Source organism: Oncorhynchus mykiss, chromosome 6 (genome assembly GCF_057628025.1).
Source record: "Oncorhynchus mykiss isolate SJ-2025 chromosome 6, ASM5762802v1, whole genome shotgun sequence".
Taxonomy (NCBI): Eukaryota; Metazoa; Chordata; class Actinopteri; order Salmoniformes; family Salmonidae; genus Oncorhynchus; species Oncorhynchus mykiss.
In genome coordinates, this window is record NC_143027.1 from 27733105 (window position 1) to 27751227 (window position 18123).

The 18123-nt window shown below is 43.1% G+C and overlaps 1 protein-coding gene across 2 annotated transcripts; it reads right to left on the reverse strand.

Moving 5' to 3' along the window:
• Nucleotides 1-24: 24 nt before the first annotated feature.
• On the reverse strand, nucleotides 25-17286 carry LOC110525643 (long-chain-fatty-acid--CoA ligase 1). Of its 2 annotated transcripts, none has more exons than XM_036979752.2 (21): nucleotides 17135-17286; nucleotides 12002-12255; nucleotides 11688-11802; nucleotides 11525-11589; nucleotides 11303-11404; nucleotides 11007-11106; nucleotides 7622-7800; nucleotides 7394-7426; nucleotides 7237-7288; nucleotides 6944-7017; nucleotides 6556-6633; nucleotides 6324-6458; nucleotides 6067-6201; nucleotides 4335-4430; nucleotides 4163-4235; nucleotides 3927-4015; nucleotides 3684-3800; nucleotides 3439-3582; nucleotides 3211-3312; nucleotides 3025-3096; nucleotides 25-2865 (listed from the first exon to the last, which is right to left on the reverse strand). In XM_036979752.2, the coding sequence occupies exons 2-21, from the start codon at nucleotides 12251-12253 to the stop codon at nucleotides 2725-2727; spliced, it is 2154 nt and encodes a 717-aa protein (XP_036835647.2). In that variant the 5' UTR covers nucleotides 12254-12255; nucleotides 17135-17286; the 3' UTR covers nucleotides 25-2724. The 2 variants fall into 2 exon arrangements, with proteins under 2 accessions (XP_036835647.2, XP_036835646.2); XM_036979751.2 differs by having other exon boundaries at nucleotides 16928-17272.
• Between the last annotated feature and the right edge of the window lie 837 nt (nucleotides 17287-18123).

Sequence of the window (18123 nt, forward strand, 5' to 3'; positions counted from 1 at the left end):
ACACTTCAACTAAATGAAATTGACTGATGATAATCAGGTTCTTTATTAAGGAACATACAATAATATTTCTACATTGTTGGGAATTAGTCAAAATAGTGTCCAGTGAACATATCTCATCAATATTCAGTTTGTTCTTCCCATTTACAAATTCACTATTTAATGGCAACTGCATAAATTACATGAGAGATTCTCCAGTACTTTTGTATAATGTCTTGCCAGTAGTTTTAAAAATAGTCCCTGAAAATGTTATGCCATATGTGCACCACGTCATTGTGTTTTCTCAGGCTCTACTGTGTATGCATCTTTCTAGCGGTCACCCAAATGGCGAGGGGCCGAAGCTCATTGACTACATCTTGAATTGCTAGGGGCTGGCCCATGTGGGGAAAACGACACAGCACAATCCCTTTCAAACTAAGGATGTAATGGCTAATTGAGAAGATGGTAATTCTGCTCGTAGTATGAACTACACATTGACACACCCAGCCCAAAGCGGGAGGTTTAAAATAAGTTCTGGAGCATGTCTTTGTTTCAGTTGAATCCCTTATATAACTTTGGAGAAAGGACAGTGGTCAGTAAATGGGAATGATTTAATTGCAGATATCTTGTTCAAAGCTACTGTATCTCAGCCACAGCTTCACTGAGAACACTAAATCATCTCTAGAATCAGAGAATACACAAGTGAATATTAATTATTTTGCACTGTAAGAAACAGCTTCCCGAGGTTTAGATGCTACGTATTAGTCGGAAGGATGGAAGTGTGGCCCAGGGGGGCAATATCAGGCTCACCTAATGTCTACTTACCCACTCACTCTACCATTTAAAAAAATGGCCAGGTTTTCTGCAAGGAAAATAGTTTGGTCCCATTTAATGTTGTTGTTCCTACTGTCTATAATATGCAAATAATGAAAATACATTTGACATAGTGATGTCCAAAAATCTAAAAAGTATGGAATCCCCTGAAAACCGTACCAATTGTGTTTGATAGTATTGAGCGGTGTACTGTAGCAATAACCTCTATTGGCATGGCTACATGCTCAGTTTTTAGTACTATAGTGAGATCCAACAAACTGCATATCTTTGTCCAGTTACAGAAAACACAGACAGTTCATGTACAGTTGAAGTCAGAAGTTTACATACACCTTAGCCAAATACATTTCAACTAATCCTAGTAAAAAATTCCCTGTCTTAGGTCAGTTAGGGTCACCACTTTGTTTAAAGAATGTGAAATGTCAGAATAATAGTAGAGAGAATGATTTGCTTCACATTCCCAGTGGGTCAGAAGTTTACATACACTCAATTAGTATTTGGTAGCATTGCCTTTAAATTGTTTAACTTGGGTCAAACGTTTTGGGTAGTGTTCCACAAGCTTTCCACAATAAGGTGAATTTTGGCCCATTCCTGCTGACAGAGCTGGTGTAACAGTCAGGTTTGTAGGCCTCCTTGTTCACACACACTTTTTCAGTTCTGCCCACAAATGTTCTATGGGATTGAGGTCAAGGCTTTGATGGCCACTCCAATACTTTGACTTTGTTTTCCTTAAGCCATTTTGCCACAACTTTGGAAGTGTGCTTGGGGTCATTGTCCATTTGGAAGACCCATTTGCGACCAAGCTTTAACTTCCTGACTGATGTCTTGAGATGTTGTTTCAATATATCCACGTAAATTTTCCTCCCTCATGATCCATCTACTTTGTGAAGTGTACCAGTCCCTCCTGCAGCAAAGCACCCCCATAACATGATGCTGCTATCCCCATGCTTCACGGTTGGGATGGTATTCTTCAGCTTGCAAGCCTCCCCCTTTTTCCTCCAAACATAACGATGGTCATTATGGCCAAACAGTTCTATTTTTGTTTCATCAGACCAAAGGACATTCCTCCAAAAAAGTATGATCTTTGTCCCCATATGCAGTTGCAAACCAGTCTGTTTTTTTTATGGCAGTTTTGGAGCAGTAGCTGCTTCCTTCCTGAGTGGCCTTTCAGGTTCTGTCGATATAGGACTTGTTTTACTGTGGATATAGATACTTTTGTAACTGTTTCCTCCAACACCTTCACAAGGGCCTTTGCTGTTGTTCTGGGATGGATTTGCACTTTTCAAACCAAAGTACGCTCATCTCTAGTAGACAGAAGGCGTCTCCTTCCTGAGCGGTATGACGGCTGCATGGTCCCATGGTGTTTATACTTGCATACTATTGTTTGTACAGATGAACGTTGTACCTTCAGGTGTTTGGAAATTGCTCCCAAGGATCAACCAGACTTGTGGAGGTTTACAAGAAAAATTCTGAGGTCTTGGCTGATTTCTTTTGATTTTCCCATGTCAAGCAAAGAGGCACAGAGTTTGAAGGTAGGCCTTGAAATACATCCACAGGTACACCTCCAATTGACTCAGATTATGTAATTTACCCTATCAGAAGCTTCTAAAACCATGACATAATTTTATGGAATTTTCCCAGCTGTTTAAAGGCACAGTCAACTTAGTGTATGTAAACTTCTGACCCACTGGAATTGTGAAAGTGAATTATAAGTGAAATAATCTGTCTAAACAATTGTTGGAAAAATTACTTAGATGCCCTAACCGACTTGCCAAAACTATAGTTTGTTAACAAGACATTTGTGGAGTGGTTGAAAAACGAGTTTTAATGACTCCAACCTAAGTGTATGTAAACTTCCTGACTTCAACTGTAAATGTCATTGGAGTGTGTGAACATGTGACAGTGGATAGAGGTCTTCTAGATGGCTGTTGTGCTATACATGTCTGTGATCTGTTCCTGGAAGACCCTGTGGATGTCCACTCGTCTGGTCTTCAGAGTGGGGGTGAGGAGACCGTTGCTCACACTGAACATCTCTGGATGCAGGTGCAGGTCCTTCACCTGACAGTGAGGAAAGAGATGGCAGAAGGATCAGACTCATGTCTCTATGTTGTATTCAGTTTCCTGTTACACCATGTTTTATGTCTTCATATACCATGGCACCATTTGTTACAAATATGAAGTCAATGTATGCCTGTATTCATGTTGAAGATTCCTCACCTGCTCAAATGACTTCAGCCCAGCTTCCTTCCCCACGGCTGTCATGTCTTCTAACACTTCTTTCTTCACATCCTGTAGTGAGAGAAGATTTCAAATCAGTACCTTCAGAATTGATACAATCCAACAACAGCAAACATTGTAAAGGTGCAGATGGCCTATTGAGTGAACCAGGGTGACGTCACATACTGGATTCTGGCAGAGTTCCTCATAGGATCCAACGATTCCCCTCTTCTTAACCCAGTCAATGAACACTTCTGGGTCTGGCACAACAATACCGATCAGGTGAGACTGGAAACAGGACATTCACACAGAAGAAAAAAAACATAAAAACAGTGTTAGAAAGAATGACTGATTCTTAGAAAAGGGACTATTCTCTGACAGTGAATATGAGAGTATCACAAATATCACAAATACCTGTAGGCTGTCTCCGTGCACAAAGACCTGTAGCACAGGGACACAACGCATGTAGACATTCTCAATCTTCTCAGGGGCAATGTACTCTCCCTGGGACAGCTTGAAGATGTGCTTCTTCCTGTCGATGATGCGAAGTGTCCCATTCTAACAGGAAAACATACCGACACACATTCACATAAAAATCTACGTGACTTGACTGACTGGAGGATCTACTGATCATTGTCCTCTATTGTAACCCAGCTCACCGGTAGCCACTGGCCCACGTCTCCACTGTGCAGCCAGCCATCACGGTCCAGGGCCTCTGTTGTTTTCTCCTCATCTTTCAGGTAACCCCGGAACACACTGTGGCCACGGATACAGATCTAACTCAGCAGAAAGGTAGGAACAGTGTTAATATAGGAACAGCATATGATACACAACAGCCAGAGGAATACATTTTTGCTGGGTATGTTGTACAATAACACCATGATGCTTTGTTACCCCCTCACCTCTCCTTCTCCGTTCTTGGCATAATAGTTCATATCAGGAATGTCAATCAACTTCACCATGGCACAGGGCAATGGAGCACCAACATGGCCTGAGACACACACACACACACACACACACACACACACACACACACACACAGTACCAGAGTATAACCAACATGCAGCTACTGGGATCAGTGACTAGTCGTCTCCAGATATGAAGTACATAGTTTCCCATAGTCAGAGTCAGCCTTTACCTGCACTCCAGTCACCTGGCATGGAGAAGGTGCAGCCTGCTGTGCATTCAGTCTGACCGTAGCCCTCAAAGATCTGCACAGAGCAGCAGGCACATTCCACATCACTAAACCTCACACCCCCATCTGAAATAAACCCACATATTTAGTCTGAGCTCCAGGCAGGTATTCTCACCAGACAGCCGAGGGTGGCCCTGAGGAAGGAAAGCACGGTGGGGGAGATGGGGGCCGAGGCGGTCAGGATGAACCTCAGATTACCTCCTAAATTAGCCTGAAACAGAAAAGAAACAACGAGAATCCAATTACATCTAGCAAATACAGTTTTCTGAAAAGGGAGACTTAACAGTGCATTAAGAAAGTATTCAGACCCCTTGACTTTTTCCACATTTTGTTACCCTACAGCCGTATTCTAAAATGTATTCAATTGATTTTCCATCAAATCTATACATAATAGCCCATAATAACAAAGCAAAAACAGGTTAGACATTTTTGCAAATATATAAAATTTAAAAAACTGAAAAATAATATACATAAGTACTCAGACCCTTTACTCAGTACTATTATTTATTTAACTAGGTAAGTCAGTTAAGAACAAATTCTTATTTTCAATGACAACCTAGGAACAGTGGGTTAACTGCCTTGTTCAGGGGCAGAATGACAGATTTTTACCTTGTCAGCTCGGGGATTCGATCTTGCAACTTTTGGGTTACTAGTCCAATGCTCTAACCTGCCGCCTCAACTTTGTTAAGGCACCTTTGGCAGCGATTACAATATTGAGTCTTCTTGGGTATGGACGCTATAATCTTAGCACAACTTTATTTGGGGAAGTTCTCCCATTCTTCTCTGCAGATCCTCTCAAGCTCTGTCACGTTGGATGGGGAGCGTCGGGGCACAGCTATTTTCAGGTCTCTCCAGAGATGTTAGATCGGGTTCAAGTCCAGGCTCTGGCTGGGCCACTCAAGAACATTCAGAAACTTGTCCTGAAGCCACTCCTGCATTGTCTTGCTTGTGTGCTTAGGGTCGTTGTCCTGTTGGAAGGTGAACCTTCACCCCAGTCTAAGGACCTAACGCTCTGGAGCAGGTTTTCATCAAGACTCTCTGTACTTTGCTCCGTTCATCTTTTTCTTGATTCTGACTAGTCTCCCAGTCCCTGAAAAACAACCCTACAGCATGATGCTGCCACTACCATAAAGACCTGATTGTTGGAGTGCTGCAGAGATGGTTGTCCTTCTGGAAGGTTCTTCCATCTCCACAGAGGAACTCTGCTCTGTCAGAGTGATCATAGGGTTCTTGGTCCCCTCCCTGACCAAGGCCCTTTTCCCCCCGATTGCTAAATTTGGCCAGGTGGCCAGCTCTAGTAAGAGTATTGGTGGTTCCAAACTTCTTCCATTTAAGAATGATGGAAGCCACTGTGTTCTTGGGGACCTTCAATACTGCAGAAATGGTTTGGTATCCTTCCCCAGATCTGTGCCTCGACACAATCCTGTCTCGGAGCTCTATGGACAATTCTTTCGACCTCATGGCTTGGTTTTTGCTCTAACATGCACGGTCAACTGTGGGACCTTATATAAACAGGTGTGTGTCCAATCAATTGAATTTACCACAGGTGGACTCCAATTAAGTTGTAGAAACATCTCAAGGATGATCAATGGAAACAGGATGTACCTGAGCTCAAATTCTGAGTCTCATAGTAAAGGGTCTGAATACTTAAGGTATTTATTTTTAATAGATTTGCAAAAATTTCTAAAAACCTGATTTCACTCTGTCATTATGGGGTATTGTGTGTAAATTGATGAGAAAAAAAACATTTAATTAATTTTAGAATAAGGCTGTAACATACCAAAATGTGGAAAAAAGGAAGGGGTCTGAATACTTTCAGAATGCACTGTATGTGTTCAGTGACGCACCTGAATCCTGTTGAACACCAGCCTGTCCCACAGACTGTTGTTACGTACCACCCCACTGCTGAGCTCAGCCTGCTTCCTCCTCACTGCATAGTGCAGCACTGCCCGGCGCAATGGGGACGTCACGGAGCCTAAGATCTACACACAGACATGCATGCACACAGAAGAGAGCATATAAAAAAATTAGAAGTAAGGCCACATAAACAAATACCAATTGTAGGGTTGGTACAGTATCATAGGATTTGCACTCATCTGCTGACCTTGTCGTAGATGCGGTTGAGTAGGCGAGGCACCACTGGGAAGAAGGTGGGTTTCAGAGTCTTAATATCATCCATGAGCAGGGAGATATCCCCCTGGTAGAATCCTACCCTGGCCCCATGACATAGCATGGACACCTGAGGCAGACAGGAGCATTTAGAGCACTGTCTGACATGTATAGTCACCAAGACAGACATAGAAAAGTATTATTGTAATCATAAGAGGGTGAGCTACCTGAATCATCCTCTCAAACATGTGGGCAAGAGGCAGGTAAGATATTGACACGTCCTCTTGCTGAATTACAAATGACCCCTGTAATGGAGGGAAATAATTGACGCATAAAAAAAAGTTACACCGTGGATAATAGAGATGACATACAACCAATTAAAATATGCAATCTAGATTTTACAACAGCAATGTATATTTTACAAGGACAATTATGGGTAAACTATTTTGCATTCACAAGGGCTATTAAACATCCCATTTATCATCTCTTAAAACACTACAGGGAGAAGAACAGAGAGAGATGGAACGAGGGATGGAGTGAGACAAAAAGAGAGAAAATGTAGCTAGCCATGAAACTCCTTCTGAATTCAAGACGGAGGTGGGAGCCAGAACAGACCTCCAGGATCTTAATAACAGAGGAGGAATTGGAGGCGATGTTGCCGTGGGTGATCATGGCTCCCTTGGGCTTTCCTGGTCAAATAAACAGAACACAGTTTAGTTTGGAGGAGGGCATCACTGCACGGCTCTGTGTAACACCAGAATTTATCTCATAACTTAATGAGAGGTTGTCAGTGGGCCCCCATGGGCACATTCCTAGTAGCGTGGGTAAATGCTTAAGTATATGATTAACATGCAGGGTAGTGGGGGTACTTGAGGACTCACACAGAGATCTATAAAAACACATGGTACCTGTGGTTCCACTGGTGAAGCACACGACTGCCAGGTCCTGGGGTTGGGGTGGCTGCAACAAACAGACACGGATGAATGACAACAGGATCAAAAACAGTAAGGAAGCAGCAAAAACTGTAATTGTGACCCAATCGACATTTACCACAGAAAAACTCACCGCAGGATCTTTGAGGTTCTGTCGTCCAAGTTCCTGCAATACACACACACACACACACACACACACGCGGTCATGTCTGTGGTACTCAAGGTGACTTCTAACCCCAGCGACAGGGTGTGTGATGGGATCTTTTGTTTGTGATGTTGATCCAGTATCACAACCAAAGAAGTAGGCATCTATTCTATCAATTCATCCTCTTTACATTTTATACATCTACCCTCCTCCCACCATGATCTGTGTGAGTTGAAGAATCTCCACTCCACAGTTCTTCCCCCTCTCCACTATGGCATCACTGCAGGGATTGAAGAGCACCAGACAGGAGAGAGTAGGCGTCACACCCTTCTCCTTATTCCCCAGAAGGGACTCTGCCTTCTCCTCCTTGTCACAGATCACCAGGGAGATCTCAGCTAGGAGGTGAAACAGCCAAAATTAACATGAAGATTAAAAGGACAGTGGTATAGGAGTGGACCAATAAATAAATAAACACACACACACACCCATACAGTTGAAGTCGGAAGTTTATATACACAACGTAGCCAAATACATTTAAACTCAGTTTTTCACAATTCCTGACATTTAATCCTAGTAAAAATTCCCGGTCGTAGATCAGTTAGGATCACCACTTTATTTTAAGAATGTGAAATGTCAGAATAATAGTAGAGAGAATTATTTATTTCAGTTTTTATTTCTTTCATATTCCCAGTGGGTCAGAAGTTTACATTCACTCAATTAGTATTTGGTAGCATTGCCTTTAAATTGTTGAACTTGGGTCAAACGTTTTGAGTAGCCTTCCACAAGCTTCCCACAATAAGTTGGGTGAATTTTGGCCCATTCCTCCTGACAGAGCTGGTGTAACGGAGTCAGGTTTGCAGGCCTCCTTGCTCACACACACACACACACACATACTTAAGTTCTGCCTACAACTTTTCTATGGGATTGAGGTCAGGGCTTTGTGATGGCCACTCCAATACCTTGACTTTGTTGTCCATAAGCCATTTTGCCACAACTTTGGAAGTACGCTTTGGGTCATTGTCCATTTGGAAGACCCATTCACGACCAAGCTTTAACTTCCTGACTGATGTCTTGAGATGTTGCTTCAATTTATCCACGTAATTTTCCTCCCTCATGATGCCATATATTTTGTGGAGTGCACCAGTCCCTCATGCAGCAAAGCACCCCCATGCGTCACGATTGGGATGGTGTTCTTCGGCTTGCAAGCCTCCCCCTTTTTCCTCCAAACATAACGATGGTCATTATGGCCAAACAGATCTATTTTTGTTTCATCAGACCAGAGAACATTTCTCCAAAAAGTACGACCTTTGTCCCCATATGCAGTTGCAAACCGTAGTCTGGCCTTTTTAATGGAGGTTTTGGAGCAGTGGCTTCTTCCTTCCTGAGGGGCCTTCAGGTTCTGTTTATATAGGAATCGTTTTACTGTGGATATAGATACTTTTATAACTGTTTCCTCCAGCATCTTCACAAGGTCCTTTGCTGTTGTTCTGGGATTGATTTGCCCTGTTCGCACCAAAGTACGTTCATCTCTAGGAGACAGATCTCCTTCCTGAGTGGTATGAAGGTTGCATGGTGTTTATACTTGCATACTACTGTTTGTACAGATGAACATGGTACATTCAGGTGTTTGGAAATTGCTCGCAAGGATCAACCAGACTTGTCTTGGCTGATTTTTTAATTTTTATTCCCATGATGTCAAGCAAAGAGGCACTGAGTTTGAAGGTAGGCCTTGTAATATATCCACAGGTACACCTCCAATTGACTGAAATGACGTCAATTAGCCTATCAGAAGCTTCTAAAGCCATGACATAATTTTCTGGAATTTTCCAAACTGTTTAAAGGCACAGTCAACTTAGTGTATGTACACTTCTGACCCACTGGAATTGTGAAAGTGAATTATTCCAACAATTGTTGTAAAAATGACTTGTGTCATGCACAAAGTAGATGTCCTAACCAACTTGCAAAAACTACAGTTTGTTAACAAGAAATTTGTGGAGTGGTTGAAAAACAAGTTTTAAGGACTCCAACCTGGGTGTATGTAAACTTCCGACTTCAACTGTATATTATATACATAGTACGAGTCAAAGGTTTGGCCACACTTACTCATTCCAGGGTTTTTGTTAACTTTTACTATTTTCTACATTGTAGAATAATAGTGAAGACAAAACTATTAAACACATATGGAATGATGGAGTAACCAAAAAATGTGTTAAACAAATCAAAATATATTTGAGATTTGAGATTCTTCAAAGTATCCACCCTTTGCCTTGATGCACACTCAGCATTCTCTCAACCAGCTTCACTTGGAATGCTTTTCCAACAGTCTTCACTTGGAATGCTTTTCCAACAGAAGGAGGTCCCACATATGCTGAGCACTTGTGGCTGCTTTTCCTTCAATCTGTGGTCCTACTCATCCCAATGCATCTCAATTTAGTTGAGGTTTGGTGATTGTGGAGGCCAGGTCATCTGATGCAGCACTCCATCACTCTCCTTCTTGGTGGTCAAATATCCCTTACACAGCCTTGAGGTGTGTTGGGTTATTGTCCTGTTGAAAAACAAATGATAGTGGGACCAAGTGCAAACCAAAAGTGTGCCTTGAATTCAAAATAAATCACAGACAGGGTCAACAGCAAAGCACCCCCACACCACCTCCTCCATGCTTCATGAGGGGATCCACACATGCAAAGATCATCTGTTCACCTACTCTGCATCTCACAAAGACACGGCGGTTGCATCCGAAAATCTCAAATTTGGACTCATCAGACCAAAAGGAAAGATTTCCACCAGTCTAATGTCCATTGCTCGTGTTTCTTGGCCCAAGCAAGTCTTCTTCTTATTGGTGTCTTTAGTAGTGGTTTCTTTGCAGAAATTCAACCAGGAAAGCCTGATTCATGCAGTCTCCTCTGAACAGTTGATGTTGAGATGTGTCTGTTACTTGAACTTTGTGAAGCATTTTTTTTGGCTGCAATCTGAGGTGCAGTTAATTGCCAATTGCTGAGGCTGGTAACTCTAATCCTCTGCAGCAGAGGTAACTCTGGGTCTTCCTTTCCTGTGGTGGTCCTCATCGTAGCGCTTGATGGTTTTTGCGACTGCACTTGAAGAAACTTTCAAAGTTCAAGACATTTTCCAGATTGACTGACCTTCATGGTGGATGATGGACTGTCATTTCTCTTTTCTTATCTGAGCTGTTCTTGCCATAATATGGACTTGGGTCTTTTACCAAATAGGGCTATCTTCTGTATACCACCCGTACCTTGTCACCACACAACTTATTGGCTCAAACACATAAGGAAAGAAATTCCACAAATTAACAAGGAACACCTGTTAATTGAAATGCATTCCAGACCTCATGAAGCTGGCTGAGAGAATTCCAAGAGTGTGCAAAGTTGTCATCAAGGCAAAGGGTGGCTACTTTGAAGTCTCAAATATAAAACATATTTTGATTTGTTTAACACTTTTTTTGGTTACTACATCCTTCCAGATGTGTTATTTAATAGCTTTGATGTATTCACTATTAAAAATAAATAAAAACCCTGGAATGAGTAGGTCTGTCAACTTTATATATATATACACACACAGAGAGAGAGTATTCCAGCCTTACCCAGGTTGAGGATATGCACCATGGCCTCCTCTCCAAGTGTGTCATACAGGGGCACCACAGCCATTGAGAAGGTGTAGCAGGCCAGCTCTGAAATGATCCACTGCCACCAACAGAGGGAGACAGAGCATCACTATTAGAAAGACAGAGCCCAGACTCCTTCCTAACTGATGCTTGGTCACTACATTAGTGGAGTCTCTACAAGGACAGTGCTCTAACAGACAGGGAAATCTTAGGATTAAACATCATGGCATCACACTACGTAGAATAGCAGGGAAGGAATCTGTAGCCTTCTGTACCTCTGGTCTGTTCTGGGCAAATATTCCAACTAACTGCTCAGGGTTTGGTTGGCAGCCTTTGCCCAAAAGCCCAGAGCCCAGCACCTGTGCCTGTTCAGCCACCTAAAACAGGACAATCAGACAGCAACAATAATTCAAATCAATGAATAGAGCTTGAGCATACCTTATAATGTAATTACTTGGTAATAATAATCAAAGACCAAAGATCCACACTCCACAGACCTCAGTGTAGGATATCCACTGGTAAGGTTCCCCAGGTTTCCTGAAGCCAAGGCATGGGCCATCCCCTGTGCATCAACAATCTAGTCAGGTACACTCTGGCATGTCTGGTAAGTTGTCAGTGCTCCTAACTAGCCTGTTAGTCCACTGTGTCCGGCCAGCTCACCTGCCACCCTCAGTCCTCTCTGGAACATGTCATAGGCTGTCCTGGTGTCATCATAGTAGAACTCCAACAGAACGTCATCCTTGAGCAAAGCTGAACGCCTCCAATTGGGCTCTCCCTGCAATACACAGACTCCATAAAACTCCCCCTCTTCAGCTCTTTAATATAATCAACGTTAATGTAGTAGTATAACTACAAACCAAAATACAGCGATAAATACAAACTACTATTACACACAAACATGACTGTTCGGAATAAATATTACTCTTACTAACACTCATCTGCTCCTTGAAGCTTCCAGAACACAATGCTCTCACCTGTACAGGGATAGACTGGGCATTCAGATCACAAGGGGGGCGCATGGGCCGAGGGCGAGTCACCAGCCAGTATGCAGTGAAGGAGGCCAGAGCCCCTATACCCAGCAGAGAGGATGGGGATAGAGAGAGGGAGGAGAAGGAGAAAGAGGACGACAAAGGGAGAGAGGGGACAAGGCTCCAGAAGTCTTTGTTTTCAGGTCCTCGAACCCCCCCACTGGTACGAAGGGATTGTAACCACTCCTGAAAATGCATAGCTGAGAGAGAGAGAGAGAGGGAGAGAGAGAGAGAGAGAGAGTGTATTTGCCTGAATGAATGAGAGAGAAATATGAGAGTCAAAAGTGAAAGCAATTACATCCAGGAATTCTCTACAAACTTGTGAAAAGACGTCCAGGTGCTATTGTACTTTAGAAACAGAACATAAAACATGTATGCAAGAAAGAGGAGTTAATCTCCCTTATACAATAGTATTCCACAGTCGTGGCCAAAAGTTTTGAGAATGACAAATATTAATTTTCAAAGTTTTCTGCTTCAGTGTCTTTAGATATTTTTACAAGCATTTCATAAGTGTCAAAGGCTTTCATTGACAATTACATGAAGTTGATACAAAGAGTCAATATTTGCAGTGTTGACCCTTCTTTTTCAAGACTTCTGCAATCCGGCCTGGCATGCGGTCAAATAACTTCTGGGCCACATCCTGACTGATGGCTGCCCATTCTCGCATAATCAATGCTTGGAGTTTGTCAGAATTTGTGGGGTTTTGTTTGTCCACCCGCCTCTTGAGGATTGACCACAAGTTCTCAATGGGATTAAGGTCTGGGTAGTTTCCTGGCCATGGACCCAAAATATCAATGTTTTGTTCCCCGAGACACTTAATTATCACTTTTTCCTTATGACAAGGTGCTCCATCATGCTGGAAAAGGCATCATCACCAAACTGTTCCTGGATGGTTGGGAGAAGTTGCTCTCGGAGGATGTGTTGGTACCATTCTTTATTCATGGCTGTGTTCTTAGGCAAAATCGTGAGTGAGCCCACTCCTTTGGCTGAGAAGCAACCCCACAAATGAATGGTCTCAGGATGCTTTACTGTTGGCATGACACAGGACTGATGGTAGCGCTCACCTTGTCTTCTCCAGACAAGCTTCTTTCCGGATGCCCCAAACATTCGGAAAGGGGATTCAGAGAAAATGACTTTACCCCAGTCCTCAGCAGTCCAATCCCTGTACCTTGTGAAGAATATCAGTCTGTCCCTGATGTTTTTCCTGGAGAGAAGTGGCTTCTCTGCTGCCCTTCTTGACACCAGACCATCCTCCAAAAGTCTTTGCCTCACTGTGCGTGCAGATGCACTCACACCTGCCTGCTGCCATTCCTGAGCAAGCTCTGTACTGGTGGTGCCCCGATCCCGCAGCTGAATCAACTTTAGGAGATGCTCCTGGTGCAGTGGAAATGTTTTTGGGGGATTCAGTTCATTTGCATGGCAAAGAGGGACTTTGCAATTAATTGCAATTCTTCTGATCACCCTTCATAACATTCTGTTATGAAGGAAGTATATGCAAATTGCCATCATACAAACTGAGGCAGCAGACTGAAAATGTATATTTGTTTCATTCTCAAAACTTTTGGCCACGACTGTACATGTCAGTTTCAGGGATAAGAGAGGCTGGGGGGGTAAATGTTTATGGAACAATTAGGAATGAGACTGACAGATCCTATGCAGCCCAAAATGAATAAAGCAAAATTACAAACAAACTTGGTGACCAAAACTAAATAATGCAACATCCACTGTTTTTAAAAAGCCAAGCCGAATCACACTGGCCCTCCGGCTCAGCAGACAGACAAGGGGACTGTTTTTAAAAAGCCCAGCCGAATCACACTGGCCCTCCGGCTCAGCAGACAGACAAGGGGACTGTTTTTAAAAAGCCCAGCCGAATCACACTGGCCCTCCGGCTCAGCAGACAGACAAGGGGACTGTTTTTAAAAAGCCCAGCCGAATCACACTGGCCCTCCGGCTCAGCAGACAGACAAGGGGACTGAGGAGAGAATGAATGGGCTGGGGTGTATAGGGGAGAGGGACTCGGAAGTAATCCTGATTGGCTAACCAGAAACATGCGCTTAGGTTACTCTTAGTCAATTCTGTGTCTACCAACGTAGATGGAGCTACAGGGAGGAGAGAATAAAGAGGGAGCGAGTGAGGGAGAGAGTAGATGCATACAGTAACAGAGTTTGGTGGCGAGATGGGAGGGACAGCGTGATGGCCTGTAGGTCCACCCTCATGTTTCCCTGCCAGTCTGTAATTGCTCATAACCAAACCAGAGTACGAGAAAGAAACATGGACTCAATATGTTAACCAAAACAAATGTGAAACAAACGTACATCTACTAAAACATTTCATTCTCACACCCTCCTGTCTTTTAAATCTCGTATGTCCTTCCAAACTATGAGTTTGCCCACAGTTCTACTTTCTCTGCTTATGCACATGGAATTCACATCACCAAATAAATCCCCCTCCCCTATACCCCTCAACCTCTCACCCACTTTCTCCCCCCTTCTTTCAAAAGTGAAGGGGATAAAGGGTGGTCACCCCCCTCTCCTTCAGTCTTTGAACCAGGCCAACTATGTCCCAGTTCGCTCCCCTGGAGAAAATAATTACCAAAGATCCATCATTCTTTTTCTCATTACTTTTTCTTCAAGTTCTTTGAAAGTTCTAGGACCTCTCCAAATGCACAATATCTAGCCAGAATACATTGCCCTGAACTCAAATACAATGGCATGTTGGAGTGGTAAAATAATACATATGGCTACAATTGTCTTAAGCGTTGCACTACAGTACGAGCCAACACCTGCTGAAAAGTGGCAGTCTGAGTTTGGAAGGTCCCCATGGCTCCTTTGACGTATACAAAGACAAAATAAATGGTCTTTCATATATGACACATAACAAATGGCTTGCTAAGAAAAATATCCCCCTATGTTCCCCTATTTCTCTCTTTATCTAGACTAGAATGTAGTATTATCTCCCTTCCTCCCTCAGGCCCATTCATTATGGCTATTGTCAGAGCCAGACAGGGACTATTGTGCTTCCCTGTCACTTGCTCCCAAACAGAGATGAGACAAAGGGAATAATGGAGACATGTGAAACAGTTACTAAGCAAATGAAATATCTAAGAGGGATTAAATACACCCATTGTAGGCCTCTAACATATATTTGCTGTGTTATAACGTGTAGATTAAACACGACAATCTGGAATTAATCACCTATACTGCTCAGTAAGATAGGCATTAAAGGGTAGCATAAAGCACCAGCTGAGAGTTTCAAAAGTGACAAATATTTAACAAGACACCCAAGGGCAGTTTGCATGTCTGTGCATATTCACTCCTGCTGGCAGGCAGAAACCGAGATTAAAAAACAGAGCAATACTAAGACAAAAGCAGAAACCACATAATGTGTCATTCTCTCCAATGGAAAATAATGAGGATCAGGAGCAGTATTGCATCCACTATCTGTATCCTCATTGTCTTTGTACTAAAATAACATAGGTACCTATGTCACTGCAGGCCTGGATCTATGTTCCACAGGAGAGAGGTGTATGGGGGAATGTGGTTGACAAGGGATTTATTCATCAAGCAGAGATTCAGCATTTTCCAGATTTCCAGTGATCAAAAGCCACCACACTACAAAAATCTCATTACACGTGTGAGCAAATGGCATGTTGGCTTCAAAGACCATCCCTGATGATGAAAGACAAATGGCGTGTTATTCTCTGACCCAGAAAACTACAGGTGGTGAGAGGAAGGACTGAGTGGCAGCATAGCCTAGCACTACACCAAACGGTTCTCTGAATGGAGATGGGAAGAGCACTGGGGACACGTGAGGTTAGTGAAGTGACAGAGTAAGTGGCAGAGTAAGGGGGAGAACGAGTGAAATGCACGGTTGTTTTTCGGCTGTGATTCCCAAATGAAGCGTGAAAAACACAGACATAGTCACAATTAGGGTTTTGGGAAGGGAAAGGCGGCGGAGAGGAAGAAAGATGGCACGGTATGCGTCACGGTGATGGCTGCTGGGAAGATTAACTGTCCAGGAGCAGACAGAGCAGCATCACTCGAGTCACACACACTCAGAGAACACAGGAGTTCTTTGCAGAACTTCTACCACCATCATTAGACTCCCATGGTATTGATTAGGAGGGCCTGTCTTGAATGTGTGTTTGTGCACTAAAGCAGCACAGCCCACTATGCATAAATGGACACTCAAACTTCAGCTGTCCAAGGTGTCACTTTTAACCAGTGTTACTATACCTCCACTATCTGACTGTACCAGTGACACAACAGTATGCCAACTCAGCCCTGCCCAGACTGCATTCCAGCAACATGGACAACTTTTAAACACGTTGCCTGTGGTTTCCATAGACAGACATAGACTTCGATATTAATGCAAAGGCACAAAGCCCCTGCAAAAACAAACTCAATGCAGACACATGGGTACATGCAGCCAGACATTATGTCTGTACAGCATGAATTGCAACTGGAGGAATTCCAAAGAACTCAAGCTATACATGTGTTTGGTCCAGCTGGCCAATGGGTTTCAATGGGTTTCAAGCCATATAGCAATTACCTTTGTGTGGAGAAAAAGAAGGACCACATTATTCTGCAATGGGTGTTCTCACCTCATATGCTAGAATTAAAAGTATAAAGAACTATTTGAAATATATCCTTACTTGAAACTGATAACCTACTGTTATGGCAGCTGACAATTTCTTACCATGCATTGCAAAGTTTAGAATATCGAGCTCGAAAATCTTATTTCTGTCCCATTCATGACCAATACATAACTTAACATGCATCATCTTCAGAAAAGACACACGCCTCTCTCTTTCTCCGTTGACATAATTATGCAGGACAACTCAAAATCGTCAAAAATGTACTGTAACGTTACCTGTTTCAAAGCTTGTATCGAATGGAAATGGTAAACAGGTTTTAAGTGTATTGCACTTAATGCCCCACGATGAGTACACTCGCTTGTATCCAATAGTCACTACCAGTGTGTTACAATTACCTACTTTAGCTAATTTGTACCTAGTAGAGAACTTTCCCCACAGTTTAAAGAAATAGTTTCACAAGAGTCGAGGCAACCGACTCTTACCTAAACGAAATCTAGGTCACCCAATTTTCTTCAAATTGTGGTCTTCTAGTTCGGCAGGAGTAGCGAAATCACCAACCGACACCAAACACACCAAAGTGTAACCCTTAACCCCCCTCTTCTTGAGAGGGGTACAGCTGCAGACCTCATCCCTCGGGCCCCTCTTTATACCGCCACCTACTGGAGACCTCATCTCTCAGGCTCGTCTCTATAATGCCACCTATTGGAGATCTCTCAGGCCCCTCATGTCTCATACCCTCATCCTCAGGTACCTCTCATCTATCAGAGATTGCCATAGAACTGAACTCTACATGTCAGACAGGATTATCGTCATCATCCAACATAATTCACAATTCTTCAATAATACAAAATAGGGTTCAATTTGTTGTCTCCCAAATAGAATGAAATAAACACGTCAATGAAACAATTGGGATAGCGACATGAAAGGCATTCCAATAATAAAATACTTACAAATTAGCATATAAATCAGGAACAGTAGCCTGTCAAAAAATGGCTGCCACTGCGACCCGTAGAACGATAAAGTAGTCACGAGCCAATAGAAAGATAAGCATCTGTAACGGATGTGAAACGGCTAGCTAGTTAGCGGTGGTGCGCGCTAAATAGCGTTTCAATCGGTGACGTCACTTGCTCTGAGACTTTGAAGTAGTGGTTCCCTTTGCTCTGCAAGGGCCGCGGCTTTTGTGGAGCGATGGGTAACGATGCTTCGAGGGTGACTGTTGTTGGTGTGTGCAGAGGGTCCCTGGTTCGCGCCCGGGTATGGGCGAGGGGACGGTCTAAAGTTATACTGTTACACATCCAACAGCCTTTTGAAAGAGGGGATTCGTTTTTCCTGGGCGGTTCGTCACTGAGGGGCCTGAGCGATGAGAAGGACCTGAGAGATGAGGTCTCCAATATGTGGCAGTATAGAGAGGGGCCTGAGAGATGAGGGGCCTGAGGGATGAGGTCTGCAGCTAGTCTATTGCTCTTGAAAT